Source organism: Durio zibethinus, chromosome 10, assembly GCF_047325235.1.
Source record: "Durio zibethinus cultivar Kanyao isolate XHJ-2024 chromosome 10, ASM4732523v1, whole genome shotgun sequence".
Lineage (NCBI taxonomy): Eukaryota > Viridiplantae > Streptophyta > Magnoliopsida > Malvales > Malvaceae > Durio > Durio zibethinus.
Window position 1 is genome coordinate 8,159,272 of NC_143171.1, and position 17,879 is coordinate 8,177,150.

A 17,879-nucleotide genomic window follows, 5' to 3' on the forward strand; every position below is an offset into this window, starting at 1 on the left:
AAGAATGTAAATATATCATAATATATATATGTATAGTTAAATCTAAATTTGTGAGGTATCTTTTGTAATATAAAATTATATGACATTCAGATTAAAGCAAACAATACCTTATAGGTTAGTTACAGGACTCCATAAATATTATCAGAGTGATCATTAGTCAAACGGGAGCTAAGTGTTATACCATGAGAATCACATCTAAAATCCCAAAGAAGTTAGATGTTACATGATGAGAGTTACTTTTAGAATCTTAACGTTTTGTATGATTATAATTTTGTAAATCTATATGTTATGTGTTGAGTTTGACGAGAATGTCAAGTTTCAATGAGAAGAGATTGTGACACTTCCACTCTCACAATGAAAATATGTGAGTATATGATAAGATATTTATGTAGAAATTTAAAACTAAACTCAAACGTGTGATGTGTCTTTTGTGGAATAAAATTATAAGAGTTTTGAGTTAAAGCAAATAATATCCTGCAAGTTAGGTGTGGATCTCCACACCCATTTGTTATTATTAATTTATTTTCTTTTTTATTCTTTTTTTTATTATTTTTATGTGTTAGGGTTTCTTTTTAGATATAATCAGTGTGCTTTTTTAAATTTGAGATTGAATTGAGACTTTTTTTTTTCTAAAATCGACATTAAATTAGATGTGAGTTTAGGGTGTTTTGCCACTTCGAATAAATATATAAATATATTTTTTTATTATTTATTTTAATTTAATATTTATATATGTATTATATTAATAAAACTATTATTTAATACTTTAACATTTTCATTTGGCTTTTTTTCCTTTTTTCTTTTGTGCCATTTTCATATGACACCTCAATAATATATTTTTTCTCTTTTTTGTAATCTTTTTTATTTTTTTTATTTTTTAATTATTAAAGTTATTATTTATTTTTAATTTAAAATATTAATATTTTAAGCTCAATTAAGAAGTCATGTTGCACCCCGATCAACCCTTTTTTTATTTTTATTTTTTTAATTAAATTAATTTTATGAAAACAAAGAGGTCGATGGTAATTTTGCGTAACACCCCTATATTAACTTTTTTCTTTTTTCTTTTTTAATTTTTTAATTGGATAATTTTATAATAAAAGATGTCAAGTGACAGAGATGTTAAAACATTTTATATTCGATAAGTTTCAATATATTTCAATATGATAAAGGATAATTTTTTCAAATCAAAATTGAATTAGGATAAAGTTAATTTTTTTTTTATATATATATATAAATTAAATTAAGATAGAAGCATATTTAAGATGTACTATCTCAACCCTTTTAAGGGTATATATAAAAGTGTACGTTAATTGTTAATTTTATTATATATATTATATTAATAAAATTATTTTTTAATACATTAATTTAGAAAATTAATATTTTAAACTTAATAAAAATATTAATCTAGTATCTTCTATAAACTTTTTTTTCATTTTTATCTTTTTATTTTTGTTTTTAATATTTTTTTATTTTTTACTTAAATAAATTTTATAAAAAAAATTCAATAAATAAAAATAACATGATTTTTACAAAATTTTCGTGTTTGATTCAAAAGGCTGTCGAGTCATTCCAATATTTGGGCCTAGAATGGACACATCGGTTATCTCTGATATAGGATTGAATTTGGGCCTGAAGATCTAAGAGTAGCCTCCAGCGGCCCACAGTAACTCCACCGTCGAAACCGGAGCGTTTCGTATGAGACCTTTTTCTTCATTCAAATTTTCTAGATCCCAATTTTGTTTTCCGTTGTTGTTCAGCCTTTACAAAAAGACGGTAAGATTCTATTCTGGGTCTGCTTGCTTCTTTATAATTTCCGTGAAAGCCTCGTTTTTTTAAATCTTCTATGTATTTTTTTTTTTTTGTTTATATCTTTCAGAGAAAGAGAAATGGATCCAAATTCAGTTAAATCAACTTTGTCTATTTTAGCATTTGGGAATGTAAAGGCAGCAGCTGCTCGTGACTATCAAAAGGTTGTCTTTTTCGGTACTTTTCTCTCTATTTTCGGTTCTTTTTTATGGTTTTTTTTTTCTTTCTTTTGTTAATGTTGGATATACTATACTAACTGGATTTGTAGCTACTTGCTTTTTGGGCATATTTTTACTGCTAAGTCACTGAAATGACTGTATTTTTGTTAGAGAAGTCGGAGGGAGTAACTTGTGCTGGGACTTTTAGTTAGTGTAGTAAAGCTATGTAATTGAACTCATGGTTGTTGAAAGTCTATGTTCTTCTAAAATCATACAATTTTAAGATTCTGTTTTGGATTTAAAAGTGCGTCTGAAGGGTTGGTTGGGAACTGTAAATTGATGGTTCTGATTGTTCTTATGATAATGTTTAAATGGTCTAAGCCAGATTGACTTGACTTAGCTAGTGATGTCTGATTGTCCAATATAGTTGGTAACAAGATAGTTACGCGAAGTGGTATGTGTTTAATTTGTGTCAATTTGATGATCTTACAGGAGCTGCTTGCTCAACAGAAGGCAAGTCATCAACTTCAGGCAAGGTTGACCTTGATGAGCTGATGGATGTAAGTCTTATGAAGCTTTCTATATTTTATGATGGAGTATCTTTGATCCATTCTACATTACTCTGCTTTTATGTAGGCTCATGACCTTCTTGTATACAGGATCCTGAGCTGGGAAAATTGCATGCTTACTCGATTGCTTCTTTCAAGGTTAGAAATTCAATATGTTGCAATAAGATATATAGATCTGGGGATAGTTCTTCAGCACTCTGTAATAACACTAGGATTTAAGTTGAACAGAAAGAAGCTGAGAAGCGAGAAGCATTAAAGAGGCAAGGACACGAAGAGTACAGGGAGACTAGTGAAGGAGATTTCTTGGGTGAAGTCACTGGAAGTGAGAAAGTGATTTGTCACTTCTACCATAAGGAGTTAATTTGATGCAAGTAAAGTTTTTACTTTTCTCTGTCTGTCTGTCACACATACATATACAAATGAAGTGACATAAATGTTTGCACACACACTGTGCATGCTCAATCATAATTGTGTGAGACTTATTGGGTAATTTATATGGATAATACAGGATAATGGATAAGCATTTGAAAACCCTTTCACCATAGCATCTGGATACAAAGTTCATCAAGCTGGATGCTGAGGTGAACATCAGCGAGCTTTTTCAGTTTCAACATTTGATAGCGGTTTTTCATATTTCATTTTCGTTGTGGTGTTGTTTTCATTGCCAACATAAGATTCTGAATTTTGTGGCAGAATGCACCATTCTTTGATATCAAGCTTGCCGTCAAAACTTTGCCTTGTGTCATAATTTTCAGGTCAGCCATCTCTTACCTCTTTTTTTCTTCCTTTCCCCTTGAAGGCACAAATATTGATAGTTGTTTATATTATGCAGATAAAAAAAGATTTATGCTTCATAGTTGTTTAGTTCCTTAATTTTCTTTATTTCTTTCTTCTATCCTAAGAACTAAGCAAATATTGAAATAGGTATCAACCCAGTCAAATATTGAAGCATCAGCCAAAATGTAGATGCAGAATTGAAATCCTAATAGGAATCAAGTAGAAAAGTTCGAAAACAATGGTGTCTCTTTTATCATATCTATCTAACTTGAAGAGTTGCAATTTTTGGGCAGAAAAGGGATTGCAGTAGATAGATTGGTTGCATTTCAAGGTCTTGGAGGGAAAGATGATTTTGCTACTAGGATGCTTGAGGTTGTACTGATAAAGAAAGGTAATGACTTTGTCTAGTTCAACATGCAATTTATAGCATGTAGCAGCATATGAAACCATTTATCATTTTACAGGTATAATTAGTGAGAAGAAAAATGATGATGATGATGATGATGAAGGTGATGTTTATGATGAGAGTAGGTGCAAGACTGTGAGATCTTTGAATCATGATTCTGATTCTGACTGAAAATTTTAAAAAATAATTGCCATTTTATATCGGGCTATCCATTTTTTTTTTCAAATGTGTGATTATTTACAACTAATTTTTGCTTCCTCATCTCAAGAAGTCCAGTTTGTATACCCAGAATTAAATAGGATCTTCATCATTTCACCGCAAAGCAGTAGTAATTACAAATTGTCTTGGTTTGGTGCTGAAGTTTGGCTGTCATGTAGTGATTTTGCAAGTTTGAAGCTTGAATTGTATTAAAAAGAGAGGGAAGCTTGAAGGACAGACTATTGACTATATGATACTTCCGAAGCAGTAACTTCGCTTTATCACCATAAAGGTCATTCATCTATGGCTTTACTATATGCCTGGTTATATATCAGGTCATACAACATTTGTTTTCTAATTTAATTGCTGCAGCAATACGCTGCTAGTTCTTAGCCTTCCTTTTATGAATGATCTGCTTAGGTGGCAATTTAATGAATTTTCACCTATCTCCTAATTTTCTGTATTCTATTGACAGCTGAGTTCCAAGGACAACCATGGCAACAATTTTAGGTTCATGTGTCCGCTAGTATATTTCTCTTCCTCATTCTTTCCTTCTTCCTGCCACCTTTTGCTTCTTTCGTGGAAGTAATCTCTGGACTAGGTGCGAGTTTAAGGCAGAGAATTTTGCTAGCCAGAACCCTACCCTCCTGACCAATCCTTTTAGTTATTATCACGTGAACATCGTGATTTGTTTATGCTTTTTTGACCGATCATTAGGCAGTGATTTATTTACTCGTTTTGGCTCACTTGCTGTGGAGCCTTTCCACCTTCCTTGAATTGCCATTGCCATTAACGTTAGTTGGTGAAAGAACCCGGACTTCAACCATCCTATGGTGAAAACTATTCGATGTATATTGTGTTGGAATCATAAATTATCGATGAATGGCACTAGCTAAATGTTTATAATAAAAAAATTTTGACATTCTACGTTATGGTTGTATATGCATGTTCCAATCTTATAAATTATTAAAGTATGAAGTTGAAATTTGATTTATTGGCAGTGAAATATTTTAATTTTACAAGCAGAATTAAGAAGTTGCTACATGTTTTATTTTTTATTATCTTTTAAGGGATATATGCCATCTTGTTAATTTTACTTGTGAAGTTTAAAACTTCACTGAAAAATAGGTCTAATTCTGAGTTCATGTTTCCCGAAATTAACACAAAAGAAAAAAAATACAGTAATATTTAGTGCACCTGATCCATTACCCATAAAGTAAAAAAGATGGGCATAACGAATCCAAATCCAAAACCAACAGTAAGCAAAGTCAAATCTCGTAAGAATTTGCCGCGAAAAGAGGAAAAGACCGTTTGGTTTAGTTGAATCCCTCCCTCGGTGAGGAGAATTTTGAACGGAGAGGCCTCGCATTTCGCATTCAAATTTCTGAAGTGTAAAAAATGCAAGAAAAACGGCCATAGCTGTTGAGACTTGGTCAAAGATCATCAAAAAGCAAATGCCAAATAAAGAAAGAAAACAACCCCATTTCTTCTTTTCTAGTTTTCTTACAAACATTAACAAATCTTGTCTTTGATTAATATGTCGTGTCTGCTTCATTGTCTCCCCGCCATTGTCGAAGGATGCTAAAAAAAAACCTACAGAAAAAAAATAGCTTTCTCTTATATTATTCTCCCTTCTATCCTCCTTCCCACTTTGCAGAGGTATATTGTATTTTCTTTTTCTAACTTTCTCTATGCATTTAATTGTTTCTCATCTCAATCTATGAATGTTGGTGGAAATATTAATATTATTATATGTGCAGGCATTTGGGGGATGACAGATATATGAGTGCTTGATTCTTCTGCCCTTTACTGTTTGCTCATTCCCAAAGCCTCAAATCATGTCCGCTATTGAATCTCCAAACCCAGGTCCTCTTCTTGTTCTTTCCACCCTTCTTTTCTTTCAGTTTTATATTCTGTCATTAGGATCTCCATGCATATTTTGATGTTCTATCAACAAGTTTAGGTACCCTTTTTAGCTAGTTAATAAAATTGTTGATTTGCATGAATTTTTGTGGTCTAATTGTATTGGAATTCTGGGGTATGCTATTTCATTGTTAGTTGTTAATGATGGCCAAACAAGAAAGAAAATTAAATCTTAGAAGATAGGGAACATTTGGGATATTTTCAGTTTTTATTACTATATTTAATGTTAATAATGGTTCATTCTACAGCACCTGATATTGATGTCTCTGAGGAAGAAAAGAAAACCAGAATGGGGTCGTTCAAGAAGGCAGCAATCAATGCCTCCAATAAATTTAGGAATTCTTTAACAAAGAAAGGTAGGAGGAGCAGTAAAGTAATGTCTGTTGAAATTGAGGATGTGCATGATGCAGAGGAGTTGCAGGCTGTTGATGCCTTACGTCAGGCACTTATACTGGAGGAACTGCTGCCTGCAAAACATGATGATTATCACATGATGCTCAGGTTACTTTCTGTCCTGTTTCATCTTTGGTTTTGTAGATCAATATGTTGTTCAATATGTCTATTTGGCTGTTTTATTCAAATGGTGAACTTAGAAAGGCAACCGCAAATGTGGTTATAGCTGTTGTTGTTGCAGTGTTTAAAGTTATAATATGATAGTTTTTCTTTTTTTTTTTTTGAAAAGTATTATATGATAGTTTATCCCAAACATATAGAACTGGTTTGGATTTTTCATATAGTTATTAACCTCTAAATGTACCCCTCTGATGCTGCAGGTTCTTGAAGGCAAGAAAATTTGACATTGAGAAAACAAAGCAAATGTGGTCTGATATGCTCCAGTGGAGGAAGGACTTTGGTACCGACACAATTTTGGAGGTATTCTTCTTAGAAGTCAGTCCTAGAAGATAGAATTCTGCGATTTGTTTATGTTCCTTTGAAATATTGAATTATCAAAACTGCCCCACAAAGTGATTCTCTGGCTGAGTTCCATTTTGGTTTTCTGCTCAACGTTTTAAGGACTTTGAGTTCAAGGAGCATGAGGAAGTCGAGAAATATTATCCCCAAGGGTACCATGGAGTAGATAAGGATGGACGACCGGTGTATATAGAAAGAATAGGCCTAGTAGATGCTGCCAAGCTGATGCAAGTCACAACCATGGACCGCTATCTCAAATACCATGTAAGGGAGTTTGAGAGGACATTTAATGTTAAGTTTCCAGCTTGCTCTATTGCTGCCAAGAAGCACATTGACCAAAGTACTACCATCTTGGATGTGCAAGGAGTGGTAAGTGAGAACAATAATCACTATGTCTATGATAAAGGAATTTGATCAAAGATGCGAGTAATCAATTTAAAGTGCTCTGGTGACTGCAAAATACTTGCTTCCACCTCTAACCTTCCAAAATCTTATTTTCAAAGAATAACTCATATATTCTGACTAAAAAAATGTATAAATCATGTATAAGAATGTCCTCTGGCTTAATTTCAAGTTAATGACACAGGGTCTTAAAAGCTTCACCAAAGCTGCAAGAGACCTTATCACTTGTCTTCAGAAGACTGATGGTGACAATTATCCTGAGGTACCAATTTCTTTAATAGCTAAGTTTTTGTTTTGTTTGCGACTTTTAACTGTTGATGACAGATTTGTGATGTGCAAATTGTTGCCCTTCTTGCAGACTTTGAACCGCATGTTCATCATCAATGCAGGTTCTGGATTTAGAATGTTGTGGAACACTATTAAGTCTTTCCTTGATCCTAAGACCACAGCCAAGATCCATGTAAGCATACACTTCCTCTCACTGAATTTACTAGTTTTGACCAATAGAAACTAATCGGTAAAATATATTATGTACCAGGTTCTTGGCAACAAATATCAGAGCAAGTTGCTTGAAATTATTGATGCTAGGTACGTTCCCATTAGGTGATCTAAGTTCTGCTTCTTTTTACTTTGCATGTTGCCTTTCCAATTTTCTCCAATCCTAACTTAGAACTTAGAAGATCAAAAAGTTATGAGACACATTGTCATCAAACATTTGCATTCACTGTTACAAACATTTTCCTAGTGTTGCTGTCTTTCTTTAAAGCATATTTATAGGGAGGCTAATTCTGTGGTGGATGGGTTGGAAAAATCTGGAGTTACTAGGGACTGATTTTGTTATTATTGTTGTTGGTTTTTTTTTTTTTAGCTTTTTATAATTTTTTCTGGCATTCTCTCTTCTTTTTCTCTTGTAAATTTTCTATTCACTAATGCATTAATACAATCTGCCTTTCAAAAAAATTCTTGGTGTTGCTTCTTTTTCTTTTGATAATTTTTTTCCTTTTTCTTTTTCCTGTTGTCACTTTATATCAGTGAGTTACCAGAGTTTTTGGGAGGTACTTGCACTTGTGCTGATCAGGGAGGCTGTATGCATTCTGATAAGGGGCCATGGAAGGACCCAGAGATCTTGAAGGTGGACCACAACTATCTTATACTTCCCTTCTTCTTTCTATTCATTTGTTTTATTCTTTTCTTTTTCTTTCTCTTTTTTTTTTTTTTTATCTCAGTTGCAGTCATATTGATTATCTTGAATGGTTTATTTTCCAAAGTCAAGGAACTCCTAACCAATTCTTTGACTTGCAGATGGTTCAAAATGGTGAACATAAATGCACAAAGAAATCTCAGGCTGAAAGCATTGAAGAGAAAACAATTTTAGAAGATGAGACAGTGCCCTCAAAGGTTCCACTTGCTCTATGAGCATGCGCCTGCCTCTTCCTATTTTCCCTCTATGTTGATGTGTGCCTGAATTTTAAACAAGTTGCATATTTATTATCTATTTTTTCTGAATTCAGTGGCTATTCTTTTGTAACTTCTTTTCATGGATTGACTGAGTAGTTCATTTCACATTCTACTTAGGCTAGTGACTCCTTGGATGCTGAGGCAGTTCCAGATGCAGGGAAGAAAGAAACTCTTTCTCCTAAACTTTCAAGGAATCATATTGAGCATCCGGAAGGACCAGAACTCTCTCCTGTACATGAAAATGTAAGTTTAGCATCCTTCTTGCACAACATTTTCAATAATTAAGGGGTTTCAGGCTTTGAGTCAGCATCTAATAACATACACCTCAAAGTAGAACCAATTTGTGAAAAATGTAGAACCCTTACAGAATGCAACGCCCAGTACCAAAAAAGGACTTGAGTTCCTAGATACCTTGACCTGATTGAATTTATTTTCTTTCCCTCCTTCTTCCCTTTTTCTTCTTTTTGTCACTTGAGAATTCATTTTTTTGTGGTTGTATTATTACACAATGTTTCCCCTCCATATTTCTTTGTTCTGATAAATAAATCTCACAGGTCCAAATGAGCCAAAACGAGAAATTTGTCCCAATGGTTGATAATCCTGTGGATTTCGCCTGGCAGAATGGGGTGCAGAACGAAAAGTTTGCTATCGTATCGAAAGGTATATGGTCTACGCAGACTGTTACCTTTAATATTCACACACACACACACATAAAGCAGTTTATGGAGACTGTTTGCTCTGCATATTCCTCCATCTAGTTTAAGGAGGCTGATTATTCATATTGTTATGAACACCTCATATAAATATATATATATATATATGTATATATAATGTTCTTTAAGCACAAGAACAACTAGAACTACAGAGTTCAGTATCAGGGACAGAACAGTTTGTTAAGTATATAAACGATGTCAAAATCAATCGATCAGGACACCAAATTTATAAGCTAATTTATGGCCAAGGATAATACAATAAAATGTTGTGATACCTCAATTCATCATTTTAAGTTCTTTTGCTGATGAAGGAAATGAAAGAATATGGATATCACCTATTTCTCTGTTACTGTTTTCTTATTTTTGATGAAATACATTATATAGAAGGCCTTTTTGTTTTTTGAGTTCATTAGGTCTGATACTGCCTCTATTAATGTGTGTCTAACCTAAATTATAATAGGTGCTAAGGTTTCTATTGTTGCAATGACAGATTCTTATACTATGCATGAAACTTGCAAGGTTCCTGATGGGTTTAGCTCTCATCTTTTCACTGGTGTCATGACTGTTGTTATGGGTATTGCCACCATGATCAAAGTGACACGTAACATGCCCAGGAAGCTCACTGATGCCAACATATACTCTAGTCCTGTTTACTGTGTTGACACAGAGGTTAGGAGCCAGGAAACTTCAGCCAAGTTATCCCCAGCTATATCCACTTCTGAATTGATGTCCGTCATGAAACGTATGGCTGAGTTGGAAGAAAGAGTAAGTGTTATGAACACTAAACCTACAACAATGCCCCCAGAGAAGGAGAAAATGTTGAATTCTGCACTAAACCGGGCTGATGCCTTGGAGCAAGAGCTTATGGCAACCAAGAAGGTAAACACTGCTGCTTTTGATGAAATTATTTGTAAGCCATGTTATTGACCAGTTTAGCACAAGCTATACTTGTGAAACATTGATCCTAATTGCATATCCCAGTCATTTTTAACTCTGAATATCAGTTTCAATAGTGTATGCTATTTCAAATCAAAGACATGATATGCAAGTTAAAATAACTATAACAACACCTGCATACCTTTCCCTTGCTACATAATTTTGCACAGACAAGAAGAAAAGAAAGAACTGGAAAAATGCTTAATTGCAATGTTGCACTTAAAGTGATTGCCATTGCCTTGCTTTTTCAGGCTCTAGAAGACTCATTTGCTCAACAGCAGGAGCTCGTGGCTTATCTTGACAAAAAGAAGAAAAGGAAGAAGAGGACCTTGGTAAGCTATTACGACCATAGTATTGCCCATTTATATTTTTCTTATGAACGTTACGATTTACATGAAGTTGCGTCTGAAATTGATTTGCTTGTTGACAGTTCTGGTAAAGAAAGAAAAGCTGATGCTGACAGATGCTCAGGAAACTGGTGGTGGGGTAATTCGTTTTTTAAGGCCACCCCCTAAATGCACTCTAGTCTAATATTCCACTCATAAGATGCAAATGTAAAGTCTTCTTTTTATCATATATGCATTATTTAAATTGGCCTGTATAGATCAATGTACATATATACCTGTTGCCAGGCACGTTTTCGACCATCTACTTTCTTTTTTTTTTAGTTTTTATCTCCCTTGCTTAAATCCAAGGATTACAGAAGGAATCAATGAAAGTTCCTGAATGCATGCAGGGGATGTCTAATGAGTGGTAATCTACATACTTAATTCCTAGTCTCTGTCACAATAATATGGTAATCCTAATCAGCTATCGCTGCTGCAACTGCAGAGATTTAAACATTTATGCAGCTTGGTTGTTATTATTATTATTTTTTATCCAAGTTTGTTGTTTCAAATTGATAATCCATTCAAGTGGGGAAGTTTTATGGGAAGTTTAATAACATTTCCAAATTGATGACCTTAATAAACATTTTTTCATGGAGTTTGACAACTATACATGGGCCAGCTAAAGCTCCAAGTCTCTATAACCAGACCTTGAGCCTACAGTCCTACATCTGTAGTTTATAAATTTTCATAATCCCAAAGGCCAAAATCATTTTTCTTATGTACAACCTCAAGTTCTCAAGAGGGGGGGGGTTGTCTAAATTCCACTACTGCAACTACTAATAAAATATGATGCGCAAGACTGGGGCACAAGGCATAGTCCCCTACTTCTGAGATCACACTTCTGCTCTTGTTTTCCTTCTTCCTCTTTTGAACCCTGCCAATAAGAAGAAAAACTTGTAAATTTTCTCTTGCCAATAATGGATTTTCCTATTAATGATGATTAATATCAAGTTCCAAAGTTATTTGATAAGCAACTTTATGGTTTATTGAGATAGCTAGGGAATTTCATACCACTTGCATTGTTCTATAAAGCTTGCTTTGTGATGACTTCATAAATGGCACGCTCAGTGTCTGCAAAGGGAATGGAAGAAATTTTTTCAGGATCCCAAAGCAACTATATATATATTCTTTTAAGTTAATTAGCTTATTTCAACTGACCACAACAGTGAAAAGGAAGAAAATAACCAAAAGAAAGAAAAATACCTGAACTTGGTCATGGAGGAATTGGATGTACCCAACGGCTTCTGTCAACACAGAGGCTGTATGTGTCTGGCAATCACTCCATACAGAAATTCAGATATGTAAGCATGACCCTATTTATATTTTAACTTTTCCAAGTCTAAAACTCTCTCATCTCAATCACTTTAAGTGGAAGGTGATGAGGAAGTAACACAGAATGAAATGTACCTTGCCAAAAGGTGCCACCAACTTCTGAAGAGCTGCAACCCTGTCTCCTAATTTGTCTTTTCTAACCTGTAGTTAAACACCAAAATCCAAACTAGTAAGAAATTAAAAAAAAAAAAAAAAAAGAGAAATAGAAAGCTACAACTTGGAAGAGTTGCTAGTGGAATATTAGTATCACCTTCAATGTTTGACATGGGGATCGTGACATTGAGGACCGATGCTTCTTAGCATCTGTATGGGATTCCTTTGTTTCAGAAAAGCTACCAGGCCTCTTTTTGCTTGTGATTGATCCACTAACAAAGGCTGATACCTTTAAGATGATGAAAAGAAAAGCAATTCAGTTTATGGATCACGAGAGGAGAATCATGTTAAAGTGATCGATGAAAAAAGCTTGCAACAATGGCAACATGTAGTATATTGAACTGGAAAAAGAACTCTCTCATTGCTGGTGAAAATGAAGGTTCCTTTTGTAAAACTAAAAATGGAAAATCAATCCTTTTTCTTGCTTCTTTCCAACTAAGGCTCCTCCATTATTAAGTTCTATTGTTTGGTAGTAAACCGGAGTTTCTTATAAATGCATGAAAATTCAAAGTGGCATAACTAAGAAAAAGAGAGAAAGATATCCACTTTGGAACTGATGGACGCACTATCACAACGTTCTCTTCTGTGATCATGACCCATAAACACACTTCTGCTTAATTTCCCAGGACTATCAATTAAAGATTGATTACAACTCCCACCATCATACGTTGAGGTCAAAAGATCCAAGGATTTCAAGTTCAAGTCCAAAGAGCTTGAAAACAATGTGGAACACAAATCAGAGGTGGAAATATTTGTACTTGGAAAGATATGATTGAAATCATATGCATATCTGCTAGTTGCTGTTGCAGTTCCCAAAAATGGGGGGTGATGAGCATTAGTGTACCAGTCTCCTGAGGAAAGCTGCAACTCCGTCATGTTGTTAGTAATGGAGAAATTGCTGTGCCCTGGATTTCCTCCTAGATCATGATCACTAGATTCTGGATAGTGTTTTTTAGATGGTACATATGTGTCCGCTGCACTAGAGTGAAAGTACATCATCTCACTCAGTTTGGGGAAGGAATCTGACATCTCATCTTTGATATTTGCAAGGAGAAATTCACTTGCAGATTGTTGGTTGACGCTACCTTGACTCATGGAAGTCCTGATCAAAGGCGGTGGCCATAGATCCCTTGATTTTGGGATGGTTTCAGCCTGATTCCTATTGTATTTACTACCAATATTCCTGCATGAAAAACATAACGATAAACACAATATATTCAACATGAAAACATTACCAATTTACCATTATACTGAAAATCAAGCAAGCCCCAAAAGCAAGAAACTTGTTTTTATCCTCATGTTCATATAGCCTATAGGCTTTGGTATCGTTGGTGTAACTTACAAATGGAAAAATTATCTCAAATCTTATCGAATAAGAGTAATGAAGATGTCTTAGATTCTCACGTCTTATTGAGTTTTATTTTTTTCCCATTCTTTTAAGTAACTAACTTCCAAGGCATATGTGTTGCATGAATAAAACCAGAAGAGGCATATAGAAGAACTACAAGTAATAATCAGAACAGTTTACATATATATAAGTAAGCTCAGACTATAGCAATGGAGCAACAGATGCTTTAACCTTTCCAGGGAAAGCAAAAATGGAAGAACTGGCTATTAGCTTAGTACTTACGGAAAGAGGTTTGGGTTCCATTCATATGTGGTTGAAACTTGATGGCCTGCTTGAGTTATCCGAGAGAAATATTTAACACACTGCTCTTGAACCTTATGGCGAGGATGAAGATTTGCAGACTCCATAATGATTCTAGTAAGTGGCAACACTTGAAAAATACCAATAAACCAAACCTCTCCCTTTGGTTGAAAGGAAGTAATATTCAGAAAACCACGTCAGCCTTTAACCACTTTTCTCGCTTGATTTCCTCCCCCTGCAACTGCAAAGTCTTAGCTCGAAGTAGCATCTGAAACAAAAAAAAAAAAAATGAATACCCTCTTTAAAACTCTGTGGTTTCAACTTGCGAGAAACTTTATGCTGCTTCAGTTTGGTAGTGATGCCAGCCCTATAACTGGATGGTAGTGATACGAACCCTATATTGGATGAAGTTTCTTGTTTTGTCCTCTCTGTTCTTTCCACGGTCACATAGATCGATGAGACATGATTGAAATCCTGACTTTGGAATTTCACTGAGATATACTCAAATTAAGAAAGGGTCTGAAGAGGAAAATTCTGATTGAAAATGCTCTTTCTTTTCACTTTGTTCAAAGGCCTTACATAAAGCAATATATATATATATATATGTACATACATATGTGTATATATGTACATATATACACACATATATATATGTATATATATATATAGGCATATTTGTAGGGTTATCATTCTAAAGTTACAAAATATTAAGTTGTTAAATCATAGCCACCAGGGAAAGCCACAGGGAATCCGGATTATATTAAGTTCTATACTTTTACTGTACATGAAATATGATAATAATTAGTTTATAATTATAGTCCTATTTGATATCACAGCCATTACAAGGGAAATGGTACTCTACTTTTTATGGCTAGCTGTGTGTGAGCGGAGTTTTGGTTAAGATGGCAATATAATCTTATGGCAATATTTAAAGATTAATCGTAGTTAATAAATTCAGAGTTAAATTCAATTGATTTATGTAATTATTTTTAAAAAGTGATATTCATTGAACTTAAAATCTAAATTTTAACATTTGTAATCTTTTATTTATTTTCAAATTATAACTTTTTTTATATAAAAAAAAAAAAGTTGATTTTTAGATTTTTTTCTCGATTTAATACCAAAATTAAAATGTAACGTCTATAACCCAACACTACTTCACTAATGGTCAAATTGGGATTTGTTATACATAAGATTAGTTAACATGCAAGCACTCTTCACTCAAGGTAAAGAAACATGCTATATGTTCTACCATGTACAATGATTGGTATACTAAATTTGTAATAAGTTCCTATATTTGTGATCAAGTGCCTTGTATATCTTTTCTACTTAGTTGTACCACTAGTTAATCCTCCCAAGTTCAAACAATTTAGCATGTTTTCCTGACACAATTGATAAGATATCAAGTTTGGGAAACAAATAATTGAAAGATCAGAAAGGCGATGAAGGATCTGATCAGCTTAAGCAGACTAATATAAGTCTTGTATGAAGACAGTAAATTAAAAGCTAACTAGTGTGTGATGGAGCTGAAACTTTCTGAATTGTTTGATTAAAGAAAATCAAGATGTCATTTCAACAAAAAGAGACCTATATATATAATAAGCAAATAATGAACCCAGAAAAGTTAGCTGAGAGGAAAAGATGATAAAGAAAATGAAGTATGGGGATTATGGGCGAGATTCAGTCCCTTCAAGCTGCCCATCATCCATAACATTTTCATTCTTGGTAATCAGTCCTCATGTTTTAACATTGGGTTGGTTTCTTATGCATGGTTCAGATTGTTTAAAACAAGACATGCATTTAAGCATTTCATTATCAGTTTGGGTATCTATTTTTAGATTTATAGGGCAAAAACTATCAAATTTTTTGAATAAGATTGGGATTCCAAGGTCCCATTTTGTATGTCATAAGGAGAAATGAAGTATTAAATTCAAAGTGAGAGAGCACCTAGACTGTCTAATCCATTTCCGTACATAGGCCCCCAATTGGAATCCACGCTGGGATGCACTATATATGCTTTGACATAATTGAAGATATATATGTGTCTTATCTTATTAAAAAATAAAAAATTGTTAAGGCCAAAGAACACAATAACATCTCCGCTGCCATTACTTTTCGCAGTCATTGTTTGTAGTCAACCATGCTCAAGGATTTCTTTAATTCCCTCTTTTCCCTACAGTTCCTACATCAAAATTTATTATTGCTAGGAAAACTACCCGTCGTAGCTCGGGTTGCAATTTTTTTTTTTTAAAATTTGAAGAAACATAATTTTTTATTTTTTAAATTCATAAATAAAAAATTAAATAATTTTTTTATTTTGTTGGTTTTTTATTTTTAATTTTTAAAAAATATAATTTTTTGAAAAAATAAAAAATTAATATTTTAATTATGTCAATCAATTATAATTGAACATATGTTGGCTTTTATTTTAAATAAGAGAGATTAGATTAAAAAATTATATAAATTAAATTTAAACCTATTAATATATATATGATAATCCAATCTACAGATATAATATTTATTTATTATTAATATTAATCAATTATCAAATTCAAACTTATTTACTGATGAAATCAAAACTTACTAATATTATCACCCATGCAACTTAATTTTTAAGGAAAAAATCAATAATTTTAATATAATAAGAGATGTATTATAATAATTTTGATCAATGATAGTAGAAAAACATTTTCGTAATCATGGTTAGAAAGATATTATAATAATTTTAATCAATTATGTAGGAGGGATATTTCAATAAATATAGGAGGGGCATTACAATTAATTTGTTCACATGTCAATCAATTGTCTAAGTAATTAGAAGTGCATTATGGTCATTTCCAATGGAATTACTTTCATATTATTGTATATATGTTAAATTTTAATATGTAATTATAAAATAATTAAAAGGGTATTTTCATAATCATATCGAGAAAATTATTGTAAGTTTGGCTAATTATAATAATAAAAGTATCTTCATAATTATGATAAATGATAAATGATAAAAAAGTTCACAATAATGTCACAATAGCCTTTATTGAACTTAAAATATTAATTTATTAAATTAAAAAATAATTTTATTAATATAATACATTCATTTATATATATATATATATATGTATAAAATTAAATAAAATAATAAAATATGACTTTTACATATACCTTTAAATAGGTTAAGATAAAACACCTTAAATATACTTTCAACTTTTGAACTCGTTTCTCTTTTAAAAAATTTAACCCATCCCAATATATTATTTGAAAATAAAATGACAAAATATCCACTCAACCTATCTTAAGATAAAATATTATTAAAATATATAAATATTTTTAAAAAGTAAATAGAAAAAATGATAACTTGGCACATGACAAACTATCAGTATTGGTGAGACAAAAAAATTTAAAATCTAAAAAAATATTTATAAAATATAAATAATAAAAAATGCAAACACTGCAGACCCTAAATATAAAATAGATCTCATTAAAAAATAATTTTAAAATCTTAAAAAAAATAAAAATGAAAGAAAAAAAATTGGTATAAAGTGGATCCTATTTTAAAAATAAAATTTAGTAAAAAATATTTATCAAATATTTTTTAATAAATTTTATGAAAAATAAAAACAAAATAAAAACAAAAAACGTAACATATATGTTGGGTTTTAGTCATGTATTGTTCATCCATACATAATCCAAATTTAAATATAAGATGCAAGTTTTTTTTTTTTTTTTTTCATGTCCAAAGATCGACTAAGAATGTGAAACCAAATTAGAGTCGGATTTTGCATAAGAAATTTGAAGTTAATAAAAATATTTTTATTTAAAATTAAAATATATTTTAAAATATTAAAATATTATTTTAATATGTATAGAACCAGGTCCTGAACAAATTTTTAAGTTCGACTTGACCAATGAAAAAGTCTGGTTCATCCGCAGAAACACAACAAAAATATTGTCAAATTATGGGTGAGTTTTATATAAATTAGAGATTGACAAGAATATAGACCTAGCCTTATATATGCTCTTATTTGTCTTCTCTACTTTGTTAAACAAGATTATAATCAGAATTTCTTGTAAACTTATGAATGAAAATAAGAGTCGTGAT

At 32.2% G+C, this 17,879-nt stretch overlaps 2 protein-coding genes and 1 pseudogene across 4 annotated transcripts; 2 read left to right on the forward strand and 1 right to left on the reverse strand.

Moving 5' to 3' along the window:
- The first annotated feature begins 1,640 nt into the window (after positions 1–1,640).
- Positions 1,641–3,945, forward strand: LOC111293164 (thioredoxin domain-containing protein PLP3B-like; annotated as a pseudogene). Its single transcript, XR_016345711.1, has 9 exons — positions 1,641–1,776; positions 1,880–1,973; positions 2,460–2,527; positions 2,627–2,674; positions 2,765–2,907; positions 3,045–3,117; positions 3,230–3,291; positions 3,607–3,704; positions 3,778–3,945. The product of XR_016345711.1 is annotated as a thioredoxin domain-containing protein PLP3B-like (transcript).
- LOC111293162 (phosphatidylinositol/phosphatidylcholine transfer protein SFH12-like) lies at positions 3,776–11,144 on the forward strand. Of its 2 annotated transcripts, XM_089766671.1 has the most exons (16): positions 3,776–3,840; positions 4,097–4,209; positions 5,678–5,783; positions 6,089–6,341; positions 6,614–6,713; positions 6,855–7,121; positions 7,339–7,416; positions 7,513–7,614; positions 7,693–7,742; positions 8,187–8,286; positions 8,457–8,552; positions 8,730–8,855; positions 9,167–9,272; positions 9,816–10,204; positions 10,513–10,593; positions 10,692–10,908. In XM_089766671.1, exons 3-16 carry the CDS (start codon positions 5,756–5,758, stop codon positions 10,698–10,700), a joined length of 1,785 nt encoding a protein of 594 aa, XP_089622797.1. In that variant the 5' UTR covers positions 3,776–3,840; positions 4,097–4,209; positions 5,678–5,755; the 3' UTR covers positions 10,701–10,908. The 2 variants fall into 2 exon arrangements, with proteins under 2 accessions (XP_089622797.1, XP_089622799.1); XM_089766673.1 differs by lacking the exons at positions 3,776–3,840; positions 4,097–4,209 and adding an exon at positions 5,333–5,576 and having other exon boundaries at positions 10,692–11,144.
- Positions 11,145–11,190: 46 nt separating this feature from the next.
- LOC111292700 (transcription factor bHLH110-like) lies at positions 11,191–14,026 on the reverse strand. Its single transcript, XM_022885209.2, has 7 exons — positions 13,766–14,026; positions 12,682–13,318; positions 12,233–12,364; positions 12,058–12,123; positions 11,854–11,919; positions 11,662–11,721; positions 11,191–11,524 (listed from the first exon to the last, which is right to left on the reverse strand). The coding sequence occupies exons 1-7, from the start codon at positions 13,888–13,890 to the stop codon at positions 11,405–11,407; spliced, it is 1,206 nt and encodes a 401-aa protein (XP_022740944.2). The 5' UTR covers positions 13,891–14,026; the 3' UTR covers positions 11,191–11,404.
- Positions 14,027–17,879: the final 3,853 nt, after the last annotated feature.